The sequence below is a fragment of the Myotis yumanensis genome, unplaced genomic scaffold (assembly GCF_028538775.1).
Source record: "Myotis yumanensis isolate MYYU_CA2020_CCGP unplaced genomic scaffold, mMyoYum1.0.hap1 SCAF_3, whole genome shotgun sequence".
Taxonomy (NCBI): Eukaryota; Metazoa; Chordata; class Mammalia; order Chiroptera; family Vespertilionidae; genus Myotis; species Myotis yumanensis.
Genome location: NW_027223754.1, coordinates 111,634,090 through 111,657,767, shown reverse-complemented (window position 1 = coordinate 111,657,767; position 23,678 = coordinate 111,634,090). Strand labels below are relative to the sequence as shown.

The 23,678-nt window shown below is 38.8% G+C and overlaps 1 protein-coding gene across 8 annotated transcripts in view; it reads left to right on the top strand.

Moving 5' to 3' along the window:
• FRY (FRY microtubule binding protein) overlaps positions 1-23,678 on the top strand; it is a 559,746-nt gene that overhangs the window by 436,326 nt on the left and 99,742 nt on the right. For all 8 annotated transcript variants that reach the window (XM_070409378.1, XM_070409376.1, XM_070409374.1 and 5 more), the window contains 6 exons: positions 868-1,055; positions 2,071-2,165; positions 7,382-7,989; positions 8,983-9,080; positions 9,493-9,663; positions 15,160-15,300. In XM_070409378.1, coding sequence (XP_070265479.1) covers positions 868-1,055; positions 2,071-2,165; positions 7,382-7,989; positions 8,983-9,080; positions 9,493-9,663; positions 15,160-15,300 — 1,301 coding nt within the window. The remainder of the gene's footprint in view (positions 1-867; positions 1,056-2,070; positions 2,166-7,381; positions 7,990-8,982; positions 9,081-9,492; positions 9,664-15,159; positions 15,301-23,678) is intronic.

Sequence of the window (23,678 nt, the reverse complement as noted above, 5' to 3'; positions counted from 1 at the left end):
CAGAGCTCTCCAGGTCATGGAAACAGCTAACGTCACTGTTTACATCATGTGCTCTAACTCTTGGAGCCTGGTTTTCTCCCTGCAGAGAGGCAGGGCCCTTGTACAATGTAATAGCCCAGACATTAATTATGAGCTTTTCCTCACATTTTAATTTCCATCTGGTCAAATGGTTTTCTGATGACTAAGATTCCCTCCATGTTATTGAAAGAACACATATTCTGGTGGAGGTTTACTATGGCTGCCTTCTCTGCAGTGTCCACATTTCTCTATCTGAGTACTTACAGACCATGCTGAGGAGCAAAGACTTGGGTCCAGGCCTCAGTTATGTTTAGACTTGACTAGATTCACTAATAGCTTCCTCTACATACATAAGTACTCAGAACATTTGTTTCTAACAAGTTGTCTTATTTAAAAAAAAAAAAAGGAGTAAAAATATCTCATGTAAAAAGTAGTACAGAACAATAATGTGAAAAAATAGCAGGGTAATAAATAGCAATACACTTGTGAACACATATGTGTCACATACTGTACTAAGTGCTTTTAAAGTTGTTTAATTTCCATAAAACTTCTATGAGATAGATGCTTTTATTCATAAATTAAAGATAAGGGAATAGGCAATAGAGAATAAGTTTCTTTCTGAGTCTGAAAACTTCTAGTTTAAAATCAGAACCATCTTTTTCTACTACACTATGCTCCTAAGATTTATTAAAATTTATGTGTTTGTTTTTTTAATTGTTAATTTTTAAATAAGTACCACCAGGACATAGCCCTGTGCAGTGAACCTGTTTCAAACCTTCAGATAACTACTGTTGCCCCAGACTTTGCAGAATGACAGCTGATCTGGTCTCTGGCCTCTTGGTGCCCTAGGCTTCCGTCTGGAGCAACACTTGAGTGAGGTTGCATTGCAGACAGCCCTGGCAAGTTCTTCAAGGCACTATGCCTGTCGGTCCTTCCAGATATTCCGGGCAATCAAACAACCTCTGTCAGCGCATGCCTTGTCGGACCTTCTCTCCAGACTGGTGGAGGTGATTGGAGAACATGGTGATGAGATTCAGGTAGGGAAGGAAAGAATACCAAACACATCCTGTTTCTCACATTTTAAAGAGAAGGAGCTAACGACTTTCTCAAAACCTTGTCTCTCTTGCCAATTATTCCAGCACTTTGAACATGTACAATTCAAATTTTAGAGGTTGACTTTTGTAAATACAAAAGTCATTCCCAGAAGTATTGTTCTAGAAACTCCACATATGTTATCTGTTTATTCAAGCTAACAACTGAACATTCTTTGGTGACTCTTCTTTGTTGTTTTATTATTTGTTTTATTTGGTAGAGGACAGGAAAATTATGTGTTGTTTTGTCATTTTTTCACTAACATAGGACATAGTTGTACAATCCCCCCACCTAGAGGAGATCTCCGTTGTATCTGTGTAAAGCACTACCTTTCTCTGCATGATCAGCCTTCAGTAAACTGGAAGAGCTGAAGAAGTAATGGAGAGAGTAGATGCCACAAGAAGACCCTCTAGAGCCCAGAGATTGGGGCCTGGGCAGGTTGAAAGCAAGAGCATTACCTGCTCTGTAACTTGGGCCAAGCCTTCTTTTCCATCAGAAATTTGTCTACATCTAAGGAGGCCTGCACGCCTATAGACCCTAGTTTATTTTCCTCCTCCTGGCCATGAGATGAGCTGTTTAAAATGCCACTGATGCCCAGCCATAGCATACATCTCTTAATCTCTGCTTCAGACATTGCAACTCTATATTCAGATGCCCTCCATGTGTCTGACACCTTCAGCCTTGTCCCCTCCCTGTTAGATTTCAAATGAGATTGCTCTGTGGAGGAGCTCAGACCTAGGAAAATAAACCTTTATAATTATCTGCTAACTCCTGGGCCAGCTGAATTCCTCAGTGGCCCTTAAAATTTGTTTTAAACTTTGTAAATTAAAGTAATAATAACTCTCTAGCTTTTAATGATATTAAAATTACTTTAATAAAGTTTGCATTCATTAAATTTATGTCCAAGAAGTTAACAGCAGTTACAAGCTGTCCAAAATGTTGTCTCTGCATCTTTGGCAGGGTTACGTAATGGAAGCACTCCTGACTTTGGAATCTGCCGTGGATAACTTGTCTGACTGCTTGAAGAACAGTGATCTCTTAACTGTATTATCTCGGTGAGAGCCAGCTTAATGACATTTTTAAATCAAATATACTCTACTAGATATTTGGGAAATGACCAGACTTTGGGCAAAGTCCAAAGAATAAATCTAGTTTTTGAAATCTATTGATGACCTGAAAAAGTATGTATGACATTGTCTTAAGTTAAAAAAAAAAAAGCGGGGGGGTAGGGGGGGATCACACACACACACACACACACACACACTCACACACATTATAAAAGTATTTTAAAATACCAGGAAGATAGATAGCAAATGTTATTTCTAAATAATACAAATAACGATTTTTCATTTTCTTTTTATGTCTTTGAGTATTTTTCAAATTTTATATAATATTTCCTATTACATTGTAAACAGAAACTAAAACTAAATATTATTTAAAATGAATATGCACAAAACTTCATCTGAACCATCACTATAAAAACAGTTGAATAAATGTTGATTTTACTTGCAGAATTTCTACCTTAGGATCTTTTTTATTTTTTAATTTCTTTGTTCCTGCTAGTATTTAATAACCAGTTTCAGATCATTCACAATTTCATATTCTGCTCGTATCATTGAGTTCCTTGTGCTTTGAAACTGGGTCAGTAACATTATATCTCATTGGGCCTTGTTTCATTGTTGAGCATTTTTTATGGATAGGTAAGCTTAATGTGATTACTAACATAATATATATGTTAGTACAGCTTCATCTAAATCAGTAAAATTTACCAGAATGTTGATAAAGAATTTTACTTTTCAGCCTGAAATAAGCTTTGAAATAATTTTTCATAAATTAAGTACAATAAACTTCCTTTGGTACAAACATGTACTATTTTCTTTCTAGATAATATGTTCATTTCTATTCTTAACAGTCAGTTAATAGAATATTAAAGTTTGTACATTTTATTTCATAATTATTTCTACCCAAATTCAAATAAACAAAAAAAGAAGATCAGTAAACTTTGGCCAACTGCTTATATCTTTAACCTATCAGTAAATGGAAGTTAGTATTGGGTTTTGTTGTTGTTTTGTTGGTGTGATGTTTGATTTTCTTGTTAAGGTTGTTAAGTTTTCTTTTTCATCATTTTAAGTTTAAGAAAATTTATTCCTTTAAGTTTAAGAGTATGGGCAAAAAAGTAGTATTTCCAAAGAATGATTTTCCTCCCTTATTATTCATCAGTGGATCTTCACTGAAGCATGTTGGTTTCTCCTGAACATGTTTTTTTGAGAGCCATTTTTAAAAAATATATTTTTCATCATTGATAGTATTACAGATAACTCCCATTTCCCCCCATTTTCCCCGTCCTCCCAGCCCCTACCCAACCCCCAGATCCTCACTACTCTATTGGCCATGTCCATGGGCTATGCATATAAGTTCTTTGGTTTCTCTCTTCCTCATCCCCCCAACCCCACACCAAGGTATTTCAGTCTGTTCCATGTCTCCATGCTTCAGGTCTTATTGTGTTGGTCATTTTGTTCATTAGATTCCACAAATAAGTGAGATCATGTGATATTTATCTTTCTCAATTTGGCTTATTTCACTTAGCATACTATTTTCCAGTCCATCCATGCTGTCCTAAAGGGTGAGAAACCCCTCTTTTTTACAGCTGCATAGTATTCCATAGTGCAAATGTCCCACAGCCTTTTTATCCATTCATCTACTGAAGCGCACTTGGGCTGTTTCCAAATCTTAGCTATTATAAATAATGTTGCTATGAACATGCAGGTACATATATTCTTTCTGATTGGTGTTTCAGGGTTTTTAGGATATATTCCCAGAAGTGGGATCATTGGAACAAACAGAAGTTCCATTTTTAATTTTTTGAGGAAACTCCATACTGTTTTCCATAGTGGCTATACAAATCTACATTCCTACCAGCAGTGAACTAGTATTCCCTTTTCTCCACATCAGCACTTGTTATTTGTTGAATTTTTTATAATAGCCATTCTGACAGGCATGAGGTGATATCTCATTGTGGTTTTATTTGCATTTCTCTGATGATTAGTGACTTTGAGCATTTTTTTTATATGTCTCTTGGCCATTTGTATGTCCTCTTTAGAGAAATGTCTATTCAGGTCTTCTGCCCATTTCTTATTTGGATTGTCTTCCTTTTACTGAGTTGTATGAGTACTTTATATATTTTGGATATTAATCCCTTATCAGATGTATCATTGGCAACTATGTTCTCCCAGACAGTGGGTTCCCTTTAATTTTGATAGTGGTATCTTTTGCTGGGCAGAAGCTTTTTATTTTGATATAGTCCCATTTGTTTATTTTCTCCTTAGTTTCCTTTGCCCCAGGAGATGTATCCATAAACATATTGCTATGTGAGATGTCTGAGATTTTACTGCCTATGTTTTCCTCTAAGATTTTTATGGTTTCCCATCTTACATATAAGTATTTTATCCATCTTGAGTTTATTCTTGTGTATGGTGTAAGTTGGTGGTCTAGTTTCATCTTTTTGCATGTGTTTGTACAGTTTTCCCAGCACCATTTGTTGAAGAGACTGTCTTGACTCCATTGTATGTTCTTGCCTCCTTTGTCAAATATTAATTGACCGTAATGGTGTGGGTCAATTTCTGCAGTTTCTGTTCTTGTGCCAGTACCAGACTGTTTTGGTTATAATGGCTTTGTAATATAGCTTGATATCTGGTATTGTGATCCATTCAACTTTGTTCTCCATTCTCAAAATTGCTACAGCTATTCAGGGTCTTTTATGATTGCATATAAATTTTTGGAGTATTTGTTCTAGAACTGTGAAATATGCTGTTGGTATTTTAATAAGGATTACATTGAATCTGTATATTGCCTTGGGTGGTATGGATGAATAAGCCAAATTGAGAAAGAGAATTTAATGATGTTAATTCTTCCATGAACATGGTAAATGCTTCCATTTGTTTGTATCATCTATTTATTTTATCAATATCCTATCATTTTCCAAGTACAGGTCTTTTGCTTCCTTGGTTAAGTTTATTCCTAGGTATCTTTTTTGTTGTTGCAATGATAAATGGGGTTGCTTTTTTAGTTTCTCTTTCTGAGAGTTTATTATTAGTGTATAAAAATGCTATTGATTTCTGGATGTTGATTTTGTATCCTGCTACCTTACCAAATTCCTTTATTAAGTCTAGTAGTTTTCTGGTAGAGTTTTTAGGGTTTTCTATGTACAATATCATGTCATCTGTGAATAACAGTTTTACTTCCTCCTTTACAATTTGGATGCCTTTTTTTTCTTCTTCTTGTCTGATCACTGTGGCTAGGATTTTTCAGTACTATCCTATATAATAAAAGCCTAATATGCACAGTGTCCAGTTGTCCAGTTAGCCATTCAACCAATCAAAGCATAATATGCTAATGATATGGTAAGGCTGCTCAATTGTTCACTATGATGTTCACTGACTACCAGGGGGCAGACAGTCGACCAGTCAACCAGTTGCTATGATGTGCACTAACACCAGGGGGCAAACACTCTGACCAGTGTCTTGCTGCTGGGGTCTGGCTGATCAAAACTGAGCAAGACAGGCCGGACATGTCCTGGAGCCCTTCCATGGTCCCTCCCTGGCTGTCCAACCTCCTGCATCTCTCCCTAGCCCTGATTGTACACCAGTGGGGTCCCTCGGCCTGGCCTGCACCCTCTCACAATCCGGGACCCCTTGGTGGATGTCAGAGAGCTGGTTTCAGCCCAATCCTGCAAGCCAGGCCAAGGGACCCCACTGGTGCACAAATTTATGCACCGGGCCTCTAGTGTGGTGAAAGTGGACTTTCCTGTCTTGTTCCTGTTCTTAGGGGAAATGGTTTTAGGTTTTGCCCATTGAATATGATTTTGGCTATAAATCTGTCATATATGGCCTTTATTATGTTCATGTATAATCCCTCTATTCCCACTTTGCTGAGATTTTTTATCCAAAAAAAAAGGGTGTTGGATTTTGTCAAATGCTTTTTCAGCATCAATTAATGTGATTTTTGTCATCCAGTTTGTTTATATGATGTATCACATTTATTGATTTGCAAATACTGTACCAGCCTTGCATCCCCAGAATAAATCCCACTTGGTCATGGTGTGTGATCTTTTTAATGTATTGCTGGATCTGATTTGCTAATATTTTGTAGAGGATTTTAGCATCTATGTTTATCAGAGATATTTGCTTGTAATTCTCTTTCTTTGTAGTGTCTTTATCTGGTTTTGGAATTAGGCTAATGCTAGCCTTGTAAAAAGAGGTTGGAAGTGTTCCTTACTCTTGGATTTTTTGGAATAGCTTGAGTAGGATAGGTGTTAGTTCTTTGAATGTTTGGCAAAACTCCCCTATGCAGTGATCCAGACCAGGGTTTTTGTTTTCTGTGAGTTTTTGTTTTTCATTTCTGCTTCAATTTCATCAGTAGTTATCAGCCTATTCAGGTTTTCTGACTCAGTTTTGGAAGATTGTATGTTTTCAGAATTTTGTCCATTTCATCCAAGTTGTCCATTTTGTTGGGGAAAAGTTGTTCATAGTATTTGCTTACAATCCTTTGTATTTCTGTGGTGTCCATTGTTATATTGCCTCTTACATTTCTGATTTTATTTATTTGGGTCATCTTTCTTTGTTTCTTGATGAGTCTGACTGAAGGTTCATCAATCATCAATCTTGTTTATCTTTTCAAAGAACCAGCTCTTGGATTTATTGATCTTTTGTACTGTTTTTTAGTCTCTGTATCATTTATTTCCACTCTGATCTTTATTATAGCCTTCCTTCTACTTTCTCTGGGTTTTTCTTACTGTTCTCTTTCATTTAGTTGTAGGGTTAGATAGTTTACTAGTCCTTTTCCTTGTTTCTTGAGTTGGCCTGTAGTGCTATGAACTTCCCTCTCAGAACTGCTTTTGCATGTCCTACAGGGTTTGTTGTGTGTTCATTTTCATTTGTTTCCAGGAAGTTTTTAATTTCTCCTTTGGTCTCTTTTGTAACCCATTTATTGTTTAATAACATGATATTTAGCCTCCATGTGTTTTTTGAGGGTTTTTTTTATTGTAGTTGATTTCTAACTTCATGCTATTATGATCTGAGAAAATGCTTGGTATTATATCAATCTTCTTGAATTTGTATAGACTTGTTTTGTGTCCTAACATGTGGTCTATCTTTGAGAATGTTCCATGTATGCTTGAGAAGAATGTATATTCTGTTGTTTTGGGGTTAAAGGGTCTATAAATTTTGGTTAGATCCATCTGATCTAGTGTGAACCTTTTTATTTTTATACCCAGTTCTTCATCACCAGATTTAAGCTCTAGCACTAAACTTACAGCAAGCAGAAAGAGCACAGGACAACTAAATGTGAACCCTGGAACAGGTAGTGGCAACACCGCAACTGCAGAACGGAGCCGGCATCAGAGAAGCTTCTCTGTGCCCAAGAAGTTTGGTGTTATCGACCGATCCTCAGACCCACCTCGGAGTGCCACACTGGACAGAATTCAGGCTTGTACCCAGCAAGGTCTCTCCTCAAAAACCAGGAGCTCATCCTCCTTGAAGGACAGCCTCACAGACCCATCACACATAAACCATCCAACCAACCTGTTGGCCACCATCTTTTGGGTCACAGTGGCCTTGATGGAATCTGATTTTGAGTTTGAATACCTCATGGCCTTAAGGCTGTTGAACAGACTTCTGGCTCACATGCCACTCGATAAAGCTGAGAATCGAGAAAAACTTGAGAAACTCCAGGCACAGCTCAAGTGGTCAGACTTCTCAGGGTTACAGCAGCTGCTGCTGAAAGGGTTCACCTCCCTCACCACCACAGACCTGACCCAGCAGCTTTTCAGTTTGCTGACACCAGTGTCCAAAGTATCCATGGTGGACTCATCCCAAGCCATCGGTAAAGCAAATACACTCCCTATCTTACAAGTCTGGTATTTAGGCCCATGTTTAGCTGATAAGAAATTATGGGCTTACTGCTTTTAGCAGCTCTGCTTAGAAACAGTTTGTTGGGACTAGTTTGTTTTACCTTTTAAAATTTTATATAATGTAAGTCATAATTATTTATATTTTAGAAGATATTTTTAAGGCAATAGTATAAAAGGGCAGAAGAAATACATATGCTATCAGAAATTTCTTTATTATTTCCATATCAAATTGCAAATACTGCAGTTTATTCCATTGCTCTTGTACATATATTATTTCCCTTTTTTTAAACTCCTAAGTCTTTTATTTTTCTTAGATTTTCTTTTCCTCTTGAGAACTTTCTTGAATTAAGCCAAATCAACAAATTAAATTTTTTTAAAAATTTTTTTATTGATTTTAGAGAGAGAGGGAGGGAGAGGGAGAGGGAGAGAGAAACATTGATCAGCTGCCTCCTGCACGCTCCTACTGGGCATAGAGCCTGCAACTCAAGCATGTGCCCCAACTGGGAATCGAAAAGGCAACCTTCCTGTGCATGAGATGATGCTCAACCAACTGAGCCACAACGGCCATTGCAACAGACTAGATTTTTAATACTATGACATGTGGCCCAGGATTCTTTTCATGGAGCTAGAGGTTATCACAGTGGTGCTAAGCAAATCCTCAACATTTTAAAGAGCCTTTTTGATTACATGAATGAAACTTAAGTGATTCACCTATGTCCTTTTATACAAGTTTTCCCTAAGCTATATTTTCTGATAAAGTTTCAAACCAGGGCTTCCATTTATTTTATTCTGCTTTTTAAATTTTTGGTTGTACATTTTCCCCGGATTTTGTTAGATCATATTAAAGCTGCTTCAAAAGACTGTATTTGCATGGCCTCAAAATGAAATCTGTAATGTGCTTTCCCACTGTTAATAGCTAAAATGCACCATATTCAGCCATCTCCATTGTATCCTCTCTAACCCAGGATTTCCTTTGAATGTCCTGTGTCTCCTGCCCCAGCTGATTCAGCACTTTGAAAACCCAAACCAGTTCTGTAAGGATATAGCCAACAGGATTGCTCAGGTATGGCTTACAGTTCTGCTCAGACAGACCCATTCAGGCCTCCCAGAAGGCCCAGTGTTGGAAAGTACCAGGCTTGGACATGGCAATGAGTTTCACAAAACCCGAAAATAATAACTGATAGTGCTCATCAACTTCCTGGGTGGCTGATACATACTCTCTTTTGGTTTCATTATTGAAAAACCAAGTAGAAAGAATTTGTGAAAATTATATTACTAAGATAAGCACTTCCAAAGCCTATAAAAAGTGTGTGGGGGGGTGTGTGTGTGGGGGTGAGAGAGAGAGAGAGAGAGAGAGAGAGAGAGAGAGAGAGAGAGATCTGATTTCCTGACTGCTGGGACTGATACTGAAATTGCTGACATTTCTTCCTATTCATCGGGCCATTTTATCCCTGATTGATTTTCCTCTCCTTAAGGTTTGTTTGGAAGAGAAGAATCCCAAACTTTCCAATCTTGCACATGTCATGACTCTTTATAAAACACACAGCTATACAAGAGACTGTGCCACCTGGGTCAACGTGGTCTGCCGGTACCTTCATGAAGCATATGCTGACATCACCTTGAACATGGTTACCTACCTGGCAGAGGTAAGCTCTTCAATTAAGGATAAAATTTATTAGGAACCAGAGAGGAGGGAGCCCAATTCCGAGGTGCGTCACCCAAGAACTGCCCTCTCGCAATCCAGGACCCCTCACAGGATGTCGGAGAGCCGGTTTAGGCCTGATCCCCACAGGCCAGGCCGAGGGACCCCACCTGCTGGAGGGACCCCGCTCACTCCGCAGATGCCCTTCATGCTGCAGCACTGCCCCAGGTGTGGCCGGGGAGGGGCCACGGGAGGTTTGGCCCGTCTCTCCCAGTCCCGCCCCGCTGGCCACCTTCTAATTAATTTCCTTTCAATGTGCATGAATCCGTGTACCAGGTCACTATTTATTATAATAAAGACTATAGATGCCCCCTCACCTTAAATTCTTAATATTGCACTAACACCTGTCAGCACATGGCAACAAAGAAAACTTTATCCTAATTACTTGCAGTGTTCAAATCTTATTTAAGAAGTCAGTATGTGGTTTGATATGTTTAATGATTCACAAAGCATACATTTTGAAATAAACTTTTTATCTTCACCTCTTATGTTTGCTTTTAAAAATGGAATGGGATTTTTGTCCTCCTACAAATGTGTTTCTACTCTGATTTTGGTGCACATTGGTGTAAGGAATACACAGTATATGGGACAAGGGATGACATGTATTCTGTTTAGCAGCTCCAGTGCACAAGGTCAGGAACTCTGTGAGGAAATGACTGGAAGCAACTCCTTGTTTAGCGTTTTCAGTGTTGCTTTTCATTTGGGGACATGCATTTGTACCTCTGCCAGGGCCTTGTCAGAAGTGGTGAGGACAGCCCATTCTAACTTTAGTTATGTCACTCACTCAGAGTCCAGATAGGTTAAAGAATCAATCACTTTCTGAAAGGCTCCACAGGACTAAAGGCCTCTGCCTAGAAGAGGGTAGTTGTTTCTTAATTTATTGTTGATCCTGAAGAATTTTGATTTGTGATATGTGTCCAAAATATATAATTTGTACTAAGCTGTCAACAACCCTGATTCTTTTGCTCATCTCCTCCCATCCCTGGCACTCATAAGTGCCACCTGGCTACTTCTGATTATCACCTTGGTCACATCTGTCCCCACAAGAGTTACTAAGCCAGCACATGCACACCTCAGATTACAGGAGTACAGGATAACCCATGCAAATGTCCTGCTTACAAAGGCAGATGGTGCCTGTCTTTACAAAGGTGACATGTGAAGTAGCAAGGAGACAAACTTATTTAGATTGCTAGACATAAAAGTTTCAAAACTATAAAAGAGATGTGATATATCCATACAAAGGAATATTGAGATTTAAAAAGGAATGAAATACTGACACCTGCTACAACATAGATGAACCTTGAAACCATTATACTCAATGAAATAAGCCAGGCACAAAAGGACAAATATTACATGATTCCACTTATATGAAGTATGTAGAATAGGCAAATTTATAGAGACAAAAAGTAGAATAGTGGTTACCAGAGGTTGGGGGCAGGAGTTGGTGAAGAGTTACTGTTTTATAATTTTAACTAGAGGCCCAGTGCATGAAATTCATGTTGCGGGGGGTGGCGGTCCCTCAGCCCAGCCTGCACCCTCTCCAATTCAGGACCCCTTAGGGGATGTCCAACTGCTGGTTTAGGCCTGATCCCTGTGGCAGTCAGACATCCCTCTTGCAACCCGGGACTGCTGGCTCCTAACCGCCTCTGCCTGCCAGCCTGATCACCCCCTAACTGCTCCCCTGCTGGCCTGATCACCACTAACTGCCCCCCCTGCCAGCCTGATCGTCCCTAACTGCCCTCCCCTGCTGGCATGATTGCCCCTAACTGCCCTCCCCTGCTGGCCTGATCACCCCTAACTGCCCCCCTGTTGGCCTGATCATCCCTAACTGCCCTCCCCTGCCAGCCTGATCGCCCCTAACTGCCCCCCCCCGCTGGCCCAATTGCCCATAACTGCCCTCCCCTGCCATCCTGATCGCCCTCTAACTGCTCCCCCCTGCCAGCCTGATTGCCCCCTAACTTCTTCCCCCTGCTGGTCTGATCACCCCTAACTGCCTCTGCCTCGGCCCCTGCCACCATGGCTTTGTCCGGAAGGACGTCTGGAAGATGTCCAGTCTAATTAGCATATTACCCTTTTATTAGTATAGATTTGGGATGGTGAACAAATTTTGGAAATAAATTGTGGGGATGGCTGCACAACAAAGTAAATGTACTTAATGCCACTAAATTGTGCACTTAAAAATAGTTAAAGTGGTAAATGTTATATATTCTTTTTACCACAATAAAAAATAAGTAGCCCTGACCAGTATAGCTCAGTTGGTTAAAGTGTCGTCCCATGCACCAAAGGATTATTGATTTGATTCCCTATCAGGGCACGTGCCTACATATCAGGTTTGGTCCCAAGTCAGGATATGTACAGGAAGCAATCAATTAATGTTTCTCTCTCACATCAATGTTTCTCTTTCTTTCTCTCCCTTCCTCCTAAAATCAATAAAAGCATATCCACGGGTGAGGATTTTAAAAAGTAAAAATGGATTGCCTAATTTTTTTTCAGCCCTTATCACAACTTGTCACCAACATTTTTATTATGAATTTAGTACCCCACCATTTATAATATATAATAGTTCCTATTTCTATTACTCACATGTTCTTACAGCTATTGGTCATGCACATACATATAACTTTATGTAGTTGTGGTTAGTATTTCCATTGAACCTGCTCTGGTCACTGAACATTGACCCTGTGTGTGTATGTCTATGTGCTGACATAGCTCACCTGGTGTCACTTTGAAACACTGTGAAATTCTATCAGGATAATGTAACACAATTTGCTTAACCATCTCCCTTTTGTTGTTTGTGTTCATAATTTTTTTCTATTACAAGTGGTCCTTTTATGTAGACTTTTTATCAGATATTATTTGGATCATTTTTTCTGGTGGCATTTCCCAAAGTAACTATCCAGGTAAAGAGTATGGATATGTGGATATGTTATTAGTTCTACACATTTTGGAAATTGGTCTTCCCAGAGATTTTCCCAATTTACAGAATTACAGTGTATAAATATTCTTGTTTCCCCTTATTCCAACTAAACTTTATCATTCTATTGTGTATTATTTCTGGTACTTTAAAATTATTCTCTTAATGTATTTCCTTTATACTGTATGTATTCATTTTTCCACACACTAGGTTTGCATAGTAATGTATTTCCTCAAGTGTTAACTGCTCAGTTATTTCTTTTGGCCACTGTTCATATGGAATTTTAGCATTTATTTGAATCAGTTCTATTAATTCTTCACTTTGAACCTTTTATCAGGATGTCTGTCACGTATATTTTCTCATTATTGTGCTTTTCTTTTTGAAAATATTGATTATTTTTCTGATTATAAAAGCAGAATATGTTTAACCCTACCAGACCTGAGGCCCTGAACCTAACTGTCCCCTATACCTGGGCTCCTGAGCATTAAAGAGAAAAAACCAACATGATATAGAAAAATGTTAGTTACAAACAAATGGTTAGAATAAGATGGAACTTGGAGACATTGTAGAAAATAGGTCTAGGCAAAGTACCAAAAGTTAGGTACAGCGGTATAGCGGCGGATTCGGAAATTACCAAAAAATTGGTACAGCGGTCTGGTAGGGTTAAAGCAGAACATTTGGAAGATACAGATAAGTTAAAAAGATAAAAAGATAAGAAAAATAATCCAATAACTATATTATTTAGAGAGCAATGCTAGTAACATTTTGTTGGATTTCTTTCCAAAGTTATTCCTATATAACACACACATTCACATCAAAACTGGCATCTTGCCCTAGCCAGTTTGGCTCAGTGGATAGAGCGTCAGCCTGCAGACTGAAGGTTCCTGGGTTTGATTCTGGTCAAGGACACATGCCCTGGTTGCAGGCTCGATCACCAGTAGGGGGACATACAGGAAACAGCCAATCAGTGATTCTCTCTCATCATTGATGTTTCTCTCTCTCCCTCTCCCTTCCTCTCTGATATCAATAAAAATATATATTTTTTTAAAAAACTGGCATCTTATTACAGAGAAGTTAGTTATCTAAACTAATTTATTTTTTATTGAGTTTATGGATTGCCATTGGTTAATAAAATTATATTGGTTTCAGGTATACAACTCTATATTACATACTTTCTCTTTCACTTAATGTCATCTGATGTCCTGCACTATCTTTTAAAATGTCATCCTTTTGACTACATGAGATGTTATCATACAATTCACCATAATTTGTTTATCTGTTTCCCTAGTGGTCAACATTTAAATTGCTTACAGAGCTTTCTTGTGTGTTTTTGTTGTTGTTGTTGTTGTTGTTTTGGGGGGGTAAGTTCCCACCATTATAAATAATGCCATGGTGAAACCTCACACTTAAATCTCAGTATTTATCTCTAGGTTTGGAAATGTTCCTAAAAGTGTAATTACTATTTCAAAAGATTTGAATCATTTTAGTACATATGTATTATTAATTTCAGAGAGGAAAGGAGAGGGAGAGAGAGCTAGAAACATCAATGAACAGAGAGTATCATGGATCTGCTGCCTCCTACATGCTACCTACTGGGGATTGAGCCAGCAACCTAGGCATGTGCCCTTGACCAGAATCAAACCCGGAACCCTTCAGTCCACAGGCCAGCGCTCTATCCACTGAGCCAAACCAACACTAGGGCTGTTTTAGTACTCTTGATCTAAATTGCCAAACTATCAAATTTATATATCCACTCATCTGAAAGAATGCCTACCGTATATCCTCACTAATACTAATGATCAATTTCTAATCTTTGCCAATTCAATAACTGATATCTTATTTGTAATTTTCAATAGTTAATGATGTTTGATGCTTTCCTTTTGAGGTTTATTTTGTTGCATTCTGTTGTGTAACTATTATATTTATACTAGAGGCCTGGTTCATGGATTTGTGCACCAGTGAGGTCCCTCGACCTGGCCTGTGCCCTCTCACAATCCGGGACCCCTCGGGGGATGTCGGAGAGCTGGTGTCAGCCCAATCCCCACAAGCCAGGCCGAGGAACCTCTCTGGGTCCGGTGCGGGTAAGCAGATTTGGGGCCAACAGTGCCCCAGCAGCAACCTAACCCATGCCAATCCCGCAAGGAATCGGGCTCCCTCCTCCCTCCTCTCTGGGTCTAGGGTGCGGGTGAAACAGATTCGGGGCTGAAAGTGCCCCAGCAGCAACCTAACCCATGGCCAATTCCATGAGGAATCAGGCTCCCTCCTCTACTGATCTGAGTGTCTGCCCCCAGTGGTCATTGCACATCATAGCTACCAGGTGAACAGTCAAATGGTCGGACGGTCGCTTAGGCTTATATAGATATTCAGATCTGCCTACATGGCCTTTGATAATATCTTCATTTCTTCAGTATTTAGGATTTTTTCCCCTTGTGGAAATGTGCAATTATAAAAGTATTGGGAAAGGTTGGTGCTTCTTTGTGAAAATCTGGCATCAAACTGACTGAGGCTGTGCCTTGCCTCCCATAGTTGCTGGAGAAAGGCCTCCCGAGCATGCAGCAGCCCCTTCTCCAGGTCATCTACAGCCTGCTCAGCTACATGGACCTTTCGGTTGTTCCTGTAAAGCAGTTTAATGTGGAAGTTCTGAAGACCATTGAGAAATATGTGCAAGTGAGTATTTAAATAACTGCACTATTAACCAGGGAGTCAATACAGAAGGACTGAGGACTTGCATGTAGCTTGCACTTGGCCACCCATTTGACTATTCATTTATATTCTAATACACTGAGACAGTCAAGAGTGATAGCTGATCACACCATAAGTGGCACACTGAGAAGACAGACAGGACCAGGCCCTGATAAGTTTCTTCAAAGGACACACTTATGCCTCTTGGGGCTAATGGGTTGGATATTAAAAGCACACACCTTGCTGGGAGGGCAGAGTCAAGGAGAAAAAGAAAGGAAGAAAGAATTTGCATGTCCCTGGTTCTAGACCAGGGGTGGGCAAACTTTTTGACTCGAGGGCCACAATGGGTTCTTAAACTGGACCGGAGGGCCTGAACAAAAGCATAGATGGAGTGTTTGTGTGAACTAATATAAATTCAAAGTAAACATCATTACATAAAAGGGTACGGTCTTTTTTTTTTTTTTTTTTTTTAGTTTTATTCATTTCAAACGGGCAGGATCCGGCCCGCGGGCTGTAGTTTGCCCATGGCTGTTCTAGACCAAGTGTTTCAACATGCAAAGGGTGAATTCAGTGGTTCAAATTACTACTTTAAAGTTGAGGGAACTACGGTTAAGTAACTTGTATAAATGTACTTGAAAATACCACAACAAATAAACCGAAGAAAATGTTGGGATAAGTAAATCAAGATGATTAAATGTACATGGGGGTTCATTTTACTAGTCTCTGTTTTGTGTACATTAGAATATTTCTATAATCTAAAAAACTGTTTAAGACCACCTTGTTCCACCATACACATGAATAAACTCAAAATGGACTAATGACTTAAATGTAAGACTCAAAACCATAAAACTCCTAGGAGAAAACATAGGCAGTAAAATCTCAGATTTTTCTCATAGCAATATTTTTACTGACATATTGCCTCAGGCAAAGGAAACCAAAATAAATAAATAAACAAATGGGACTACATTAAACTAAAAAGGGTTTACAAATCAAAGGAAACCATCAACAAAATGAAAAGACAACCTACTGAATAGGAGTATATATTCTCCAATGATACATCTGATAAAGGGTTAAAATCCAAAATTTATAAGGAACTCAGACAATTTAACACCAGAAAAACAAACAACCCAATTAAAAACTGGGCAGCAGACCTGAATAGCCACTTCTCCAAAGAGGACATACAGATGACCAATAGGCATATGAAAAGATGCTCAATGTCACTAATCATCAGAAAAATGCAAATTAAAACCACAAAGAGATACTACCTCACACCTATCAGAATGGCTATCATTAATAAATCAGTAACTGAGTGTTGCTGTGAATGTGGAGAAAGGGAACCCCAGTGCACTGCTGGAGGGAATGTCGATTAGTACAACCACGGTGGAAAGCAGACTGAAGTTTCCTCAAAAAATTAAAAATGGAATTGCCTTATGACCCTGAGATTCCACTCTGGGAATATATTCAAATAAAACCCAAACACCTTTATACACCAAGAAGCAAAGAGAGAGGACCCAAATAAACAAAATCAGAAATGAGAGAGGTGAAATAACTGGTCCCACAGAAATACAAATGATTATGAAAAAATACTATGAACAACTCTATTCCAAGAAAATGGACAACCTAGATGAATTAGACATATTCTTAGGAAAATACAAGCTCCCAAAATTCAATCAAGAAAAATAAAAAAACCTGAATAAGCCGATAACTACTGAAGAAATTGAAACTGCGATAAAAAAATCTTCCAGTAAACAAAAGCCCTGGTCTGGATGGCTTTACAGGGGAGTTCTACTAAGCATTTAAAGAAGAACTGAAACCTGTCCTCCTTAGACTAGTCAAAAAAATTCAAGAGGAAGGCTTACTTCCAAGCGCTTTTTATGAAGCCAGCATTACCCTAATCCCAAAACCAGATAAAGACACCACAAAAAAAGAGAACTACAGGCCAATATCCTCGATGAACATAGATGCTAAAATCCTCAACAAAATTCTAACAAATCGGATTCAGCAATGCATCAGAAAGATCATATACCATGACCAAGTGGGATTTATTCCAGGGATGCCAAGGATGATATATCTGCATCAATAAATATGATATATCACGTAAACAAACTGAGAGACAAAAATCACATAATCATATCAGTTGATGCAGAAAAAGCATTTGACAAAATCCAATGCCCTTTCTTGATAAAATCTCTCAGCAAAGTGGGAATAGAGGGATCATACCTCGACATAATAAAAGCTCTATATGACAAACCTACAGCCAACATCATACTCAATGGACAAAAACTAAACTCATTTCCCCTAAGAACAGGAACAAGACAGGGATACCCACTTTCACCACTGTGTTTGATACAGTACTGGAAGTGCTAGGGATAGTGATCATACAGGAAGAAGAAATAAAAGGCATCCAATTGGGAAAGAGGAAGTAAAACTGTTCTTATTCACAGATGACATGATACTATACATAGAAAACCACGAAGACTCCATTAAAACACTACTAGACCTAATAAATGAATTGGGCAATGTAGCAGAATACAAAGTTAACACGCAGAAATCTATGGCTTTTTATACACCAATAATGAACTCACAGAAAGAGAAACTACAAAAACAATCCCATTCACCATTGCACCAAAAAAATTAAATTACCTAGGAATAAAATTAACTAAGAACATAAAAGACCTCTACTTGGAAAACTACAAGACATTGAAAAAAGAGATAGAGAAAGACATAAACAAATGGAAGAATATACCATGTTCATGGATTGGTAGAATCAACTTCATTAAAATGTCCATACTACCCAAAGCAATCTACAGATTCAATGCAATCCCCATTAAAATACCAGTGGCATATTTCAAAGATCTAGAACAAACTCTCCAAAAATTCATATGGAATAAAAAAAAGACCCCAAATAGCCACAGCAATCCTGAGAAAAAAGAACAAAGTTGGAGGGATCACAATACCAGATATCAAGCCACAGTTCTCAACATGGCCTGGTACTGGCACAAGAACAGACATATAGACCAATGGAACAGAACAGAGAACCCAGAAATTGACCCAAGCCATTATACTCAATTAATATTTGACAAAGGAGGCAAGAGCATACAATGGAGTCAAGACAGTCTCTTCAATAAATGGTGCTAGGAAATTTGGTCAGATACATGCAAAAAAATGAAACTAGATCACCAACTTACACCATGCACAAAAACAAACTCAAAATGGCTAAAGGACTTAAATGTAAGATGGGAAACCATAAAAATCCTACAAGACTCTGTAGGCAACAAAATAGCAGACATATGTCATAGCAATATCTTTATAGACATCTCACCCCTGTCAAAATGGCTATAATCAACAAATCAACAAACGACAAGTGCTGGTGAGGATGTAGAGAAAAAGGAACCCTTCTGCACTGCTGGTGGGAATGCAGACTGGTGCAGCCACTGTGGAAGACAGTATGGAGTTTCATCAAAAATTTAAAAATGGAACTCCCATTTAACCCAGTGATCCCACTTCTAGGACCAAGAAACCAGAAACACCAATCAGAAAGGATATATGCACCCGTATGTTCATAGCAGCACAACTTACAATAGCTAAGATTTGGAAACAGCCTAAGTGCCCATCAGCAGATGAGTGCATTAAAAAACTGTGGTACATGACCTAACTGGTTTGGCTCAGTGGATAGAGCGTAGGCCTGCAGACTGAAAGGTCCCAGGTTCGATTTCGGTAAAGGGCATGTACCTTGGTTGCGGGCACATCTCCAGTAGGGAGTGTGCAGGAGGCAGCTGGTTGATGTTTCTCTCTCATTGATGTTTCTCTCTATCCCTCTCCCTTCCTCTCTGTAAAAAATCAATAAAATATATATTTTTTTAAAAAACTGTGGAACATCTATACAATCAAATACTATGCCTCTATAAAAAAGAAGGAACTTTTACCATTTGCTATATATCTGAAACTGGTGTGGAATGACATTTAATGAAAACTGTGATTTAAAAAGAAAAAGAATATTTTAAAAATGAAAAAGAAACTAGCCCAGGGGTGGGCAAACTTTTTGACTTGAGGGCCACAATGGGTTCTTAAACTGGACCGGAGGGCCGGAACAAAAGCATGGATGGAGTGTTTGTGTGAACTAATATAAATTCAAAGTAAACATCATTACATAAAAGGGTACGGTCTTTTTTTTTTTTTTTTTTTTAGTTTTAAACATTTCAAACGGGCCGGATCCGGCCCGTGGGCCGTAGTTTGCCCACGGCTGAACTAGCCCCAAAGTCTTAGTCCAGATATGGTGGAGCTGGTATTTGAACCCAGGTTCACCTGGTTCCAAAACCAGTGCCTGTTTCCCTGTACAGGCACCGTTCCTAGCAGGACATTTGCTGAACACCTACAGATTGATTCTTCAAAGCCTTACTCAAGACTACTGGGGAAAATAAAAGGAAAGAAAAGAAAAAAATTTTTAAGAAATATTAAGAGAGAAAACACACCAGAACAAGTTTCTAGAGCCTGGAAGTTAATATAAAACATGGCCACAGACTAAACATTGGGGGCCCCAGTCCATGGAGAGCAGTGCAGGGTCACCATGGGGTCAAGGTGGGAGGGCCAAGCTCAGGAGCACAGACATCCTACTCGACACATCCAGTCAGGCTCTCTATTTTGCTTCAGGAATATACTTGGTGAGCTTCAGAGTTCAAGGGCAAATGCTAGGACTTCTCTGGTTAAACTCATTGACAAAGCCACTCAGTGTCATTTTAGACATTTCTTTCCATCTTCATTCACCAAATCTCATTACTTGCCAATATTATTTAATGCTTAAAAGTGATTTCCAAGCTTCCCCCCCGCCCCCCGCCCCATTTTTCAGGTAGCATTGCTCCAATAATAGTTGTGCGATGTGGTAGGCATTGGATAACACTTTCTCACTTCACAGCACTCATGGAAAACAGAGGGTTAGTTAACATTTTCCTACTAATCATCTATCCCATTTCATGGCCTTATTGGGGTGCATATTCTATCCTAGTCCTATGGGCCATCTCTGGTACTAGATATCTTAAATAGTAGCTAATTTCACACTCAAAATGTGACCTCTCTTGTGCAAGCTGAACAGCAAAGGAAATATGTTTTATATCATATGCTTTTATCACAAAGCCTAGGCAAATAATAATAATAGCTTTTATCAAATTGGCTTATGAATGTTCAAAAAAATTTTTTTAATTTTATTTTCTTGTTTAAGTTATTACAAATAGTAATACATATGTCTCCTTTTCTTCTCCATTGACCTTCCCCAGCCTCCCCTACCACCAAGCACATGCCCATACCCCACCCCCACCACCCAGTGTCTTGTGTCCATTGGTTATGCTTATATGTATGCATATAAGTCCTTTGATTGATCTCTTACCCCAAACCCCCAAGACTCCCCAGCCTTCCCACTGTAGTTTGACAGTCTATTCGATGCATCTCTGCCTCTGTATCTATTTTTTTGTTCATTAGGTTATAATGTTCTTTATTATCCATAAATGAGTGAGATCATGTGGTATTTTTCTTTCACTGCCTGGATTATTTCACTTAGCATAATGCTCTCCAGTTCCATCCATGCTGCTGCAAATGGTAAGAATTCCTTCTTTTTTATAGCAGCATAGTATTCCATTGTGTAGATGTACCATAGTTTTCTAATTCACTCATCTGCTGATGGACATTTAGGCTATTTCCAGATCTTAGCTATTGTAAATTGTGCTGCTATGAACAAAGGGATGCATATATCCTTTCTGATTGGTGTTTCTGTTTCTTGGGATATATTCCTAGAAGTGGTATTACTGGGTCAAATGGCAGTTCCACTTTTAAATTTTTGAGGAAATGCTATACTATTTTCAACAGTGGCTGCACCAGTCTGCATTCCCACCAGCAGTGAAGGAGGATTCCTTTTTCTCCACATCCTCTCCAGCACTTGTCATTTGTTGATTTGTTGATGATAGCCATTCTGACAGGTCTGAGGTAGTACCTCATTGTTGTTTTGATTTGTATCTCTTGGATGATTAGTGACTTTGAGCATGTTTTCATGTGTCTCTTGGCTTTCTGATGTCTTCTTTCGCAAGTGTCTATTTAGGTCCTTTGCCCATTTTTTGATGGGGCTATTTATCTTCCTTTTGTTAAGTTGTATGAGTTCTCTGTAAATGTTGGAGATTAAACCCTTATCAGAGATAACATTGGCGAATATGTTCTCCCATTCAGTGGGCTTTCTTGTTGTTTTGTTGATGATTTCTTTTGCTGTGCAGAAGCTTTTTATGTTGATGTAGTCCCATTTGTTTATTTTCTCCTTAGTCTCTCTTGACCTAGGATCTGTGACTGTAAAGATATTGCTACGACATATGTCTGCAATTTTGCTGCCTATGGAGTCTTTAGGGTTTTTATAGTTTCCTATCTTACATTCAAGTCCTTTAGCCATTTTGAGTTTGTTTTTGTGTATGGTGTAAGTTGGTGATCTAGTTTCATTTTTTTGCATGTATCTGACCAAATTTCCTAGCACCATTTATTAAAGAGGCTGTTTTGACTCCATTATATGCTCTTGCCTCCTTTATCAAATATTAATTGAGTATAATGGCTTGGGTCAATTTCTGGATCCTCTCTTCTGTTCCATTGGTCTATATGACTGTTCTTGTGCCAGTACCAGACAGTTTTGAGAACTGTGGCTTGGTAATATAGTTTGATGTCTGGTATTGTGATCCCTCCAACTTTGTTCTGCTTTCCCAGGACAGCTGTGGCTATTTGGGGTCTTTTTTTATTCCATATGAATTTTTGGAGAGTTTGTTCTAGACCTTTGAAATATGCCGCTGGTTTTTTTTAATAGGTATTGCATTGATTCTACAGATTGCTTTAGGTAGTATGGACATTTTAATGATGCTGATTCTTCCATTTGCTTATGTCTTCCTCTATCTCTTTTTTCAATGTCCTGTAGTTTTCTGAGTACAGGTCGTTTACGTCCTTGGTTAAGTTTATTCCTAGGTATCTTAATTTTCTTGGTACAATGGTAAATGGGATTGTTTTGTTTTTTTTTTCATTTCTCTTTCTGTGAGTTCATTATTGGTGTATAAAAAGGCCATAGATTTCTGGGAATTAATTTTGTATCCTGCTATGTTGCCAAATTCATTTATTAATCTAGTAGTTTTTTTTTTTATGGAGTCTTTGCGGTTTTCTATGTATAGTATCATGTCATCTGCAATTAAGCATAGTTTTACTTCTTCTTTTCCAATTTGGATGCCTTTTATTTCTTCTTGTCTGATCGCTATGGCTAGTACTTCTAGTACTATGTCAAACAGGAGTGGTGAAAGTGGGCATCCTTGTCTTGTTCCTGTTTTTAGGGGAAATGAGTTTAGTTTTTGCCCATTGAGTATGATGTTGGCTGTGGGTTTGTCATATAGAGCTTTTATTATGTTGAGATATGATCCCTCTATTTCCACTTTGCTGAGAGTTTTTATCAAGAACGGGTGTTGGATTTTGTCAAATGCTTTTTCTGCATCAACTGATATGATTATGTGATTTTTGTCTCTCAATTTGTTTATGTGATCTATCACATTTATTGATTTAAGGATATTGTACCATCCTTGGCATCCCTGGAATAAATCCCACTTGGTCATGGTGTATGATCTTTCTGATGCATTGCTGAATCCGATTTGCTAGAATTTTGTTGAGGATTTTAGCATCTATGTTCATCAAGGATATTGGCCTCTTTTTTTGTGGTGTCTTTATCTGGTTTTAGAATTAAGGTAATGCTGACTTCATAGAAAGCGCTTGGAAGTATGCCTTCCTCTTGAATTTTTTGGAATAGTCTGAGTAGGATAGGTTTTAGGGTGCTTTTTTGTGCCCAGTCCCGCTATGGGTTGATTTTTAGAGTTCCCTTCTGCCAGCAGCCCTGCGGATCCCCTTCCACATTTGCGGGTCACGCTAGCCCCAAAAGGTCACAGGTTTTGTGGGGCGCAGACTTCCCCAAACCTCTAGATCCCATTCACGCGTTTCTCTCTCCTGCCTGGATTGCAGACCTCACCTTTTCCTAAGCGAAATCTGACCTTTCCGTGAGAAGATGCAGAGCTCATTCAAGTTCTCGTATTTATGCTGCTTGAGATCCGGTGTTCCTGGGTTCGCAGCTGGTTGCTGGGTGTTGTGGTTGTAGAGACCCGGACTGTATAGGCTTCTGATAACAGTCACTCTCCCCTTCAAGATGGTGCGGTCTCTGCGACAGAATTGGTCGCTCTGGGAGAGATTTCAGCAGCAGTGGAGGCTGCCCTGGTCAGGGGAGCCCTGTCCGGCAGTCCCCAACAGTCCCTTGGAGTATAGCTGTCCCTCACCCACAAATATACACTCCTTGTACGTCCACACGCTCTCCTTTC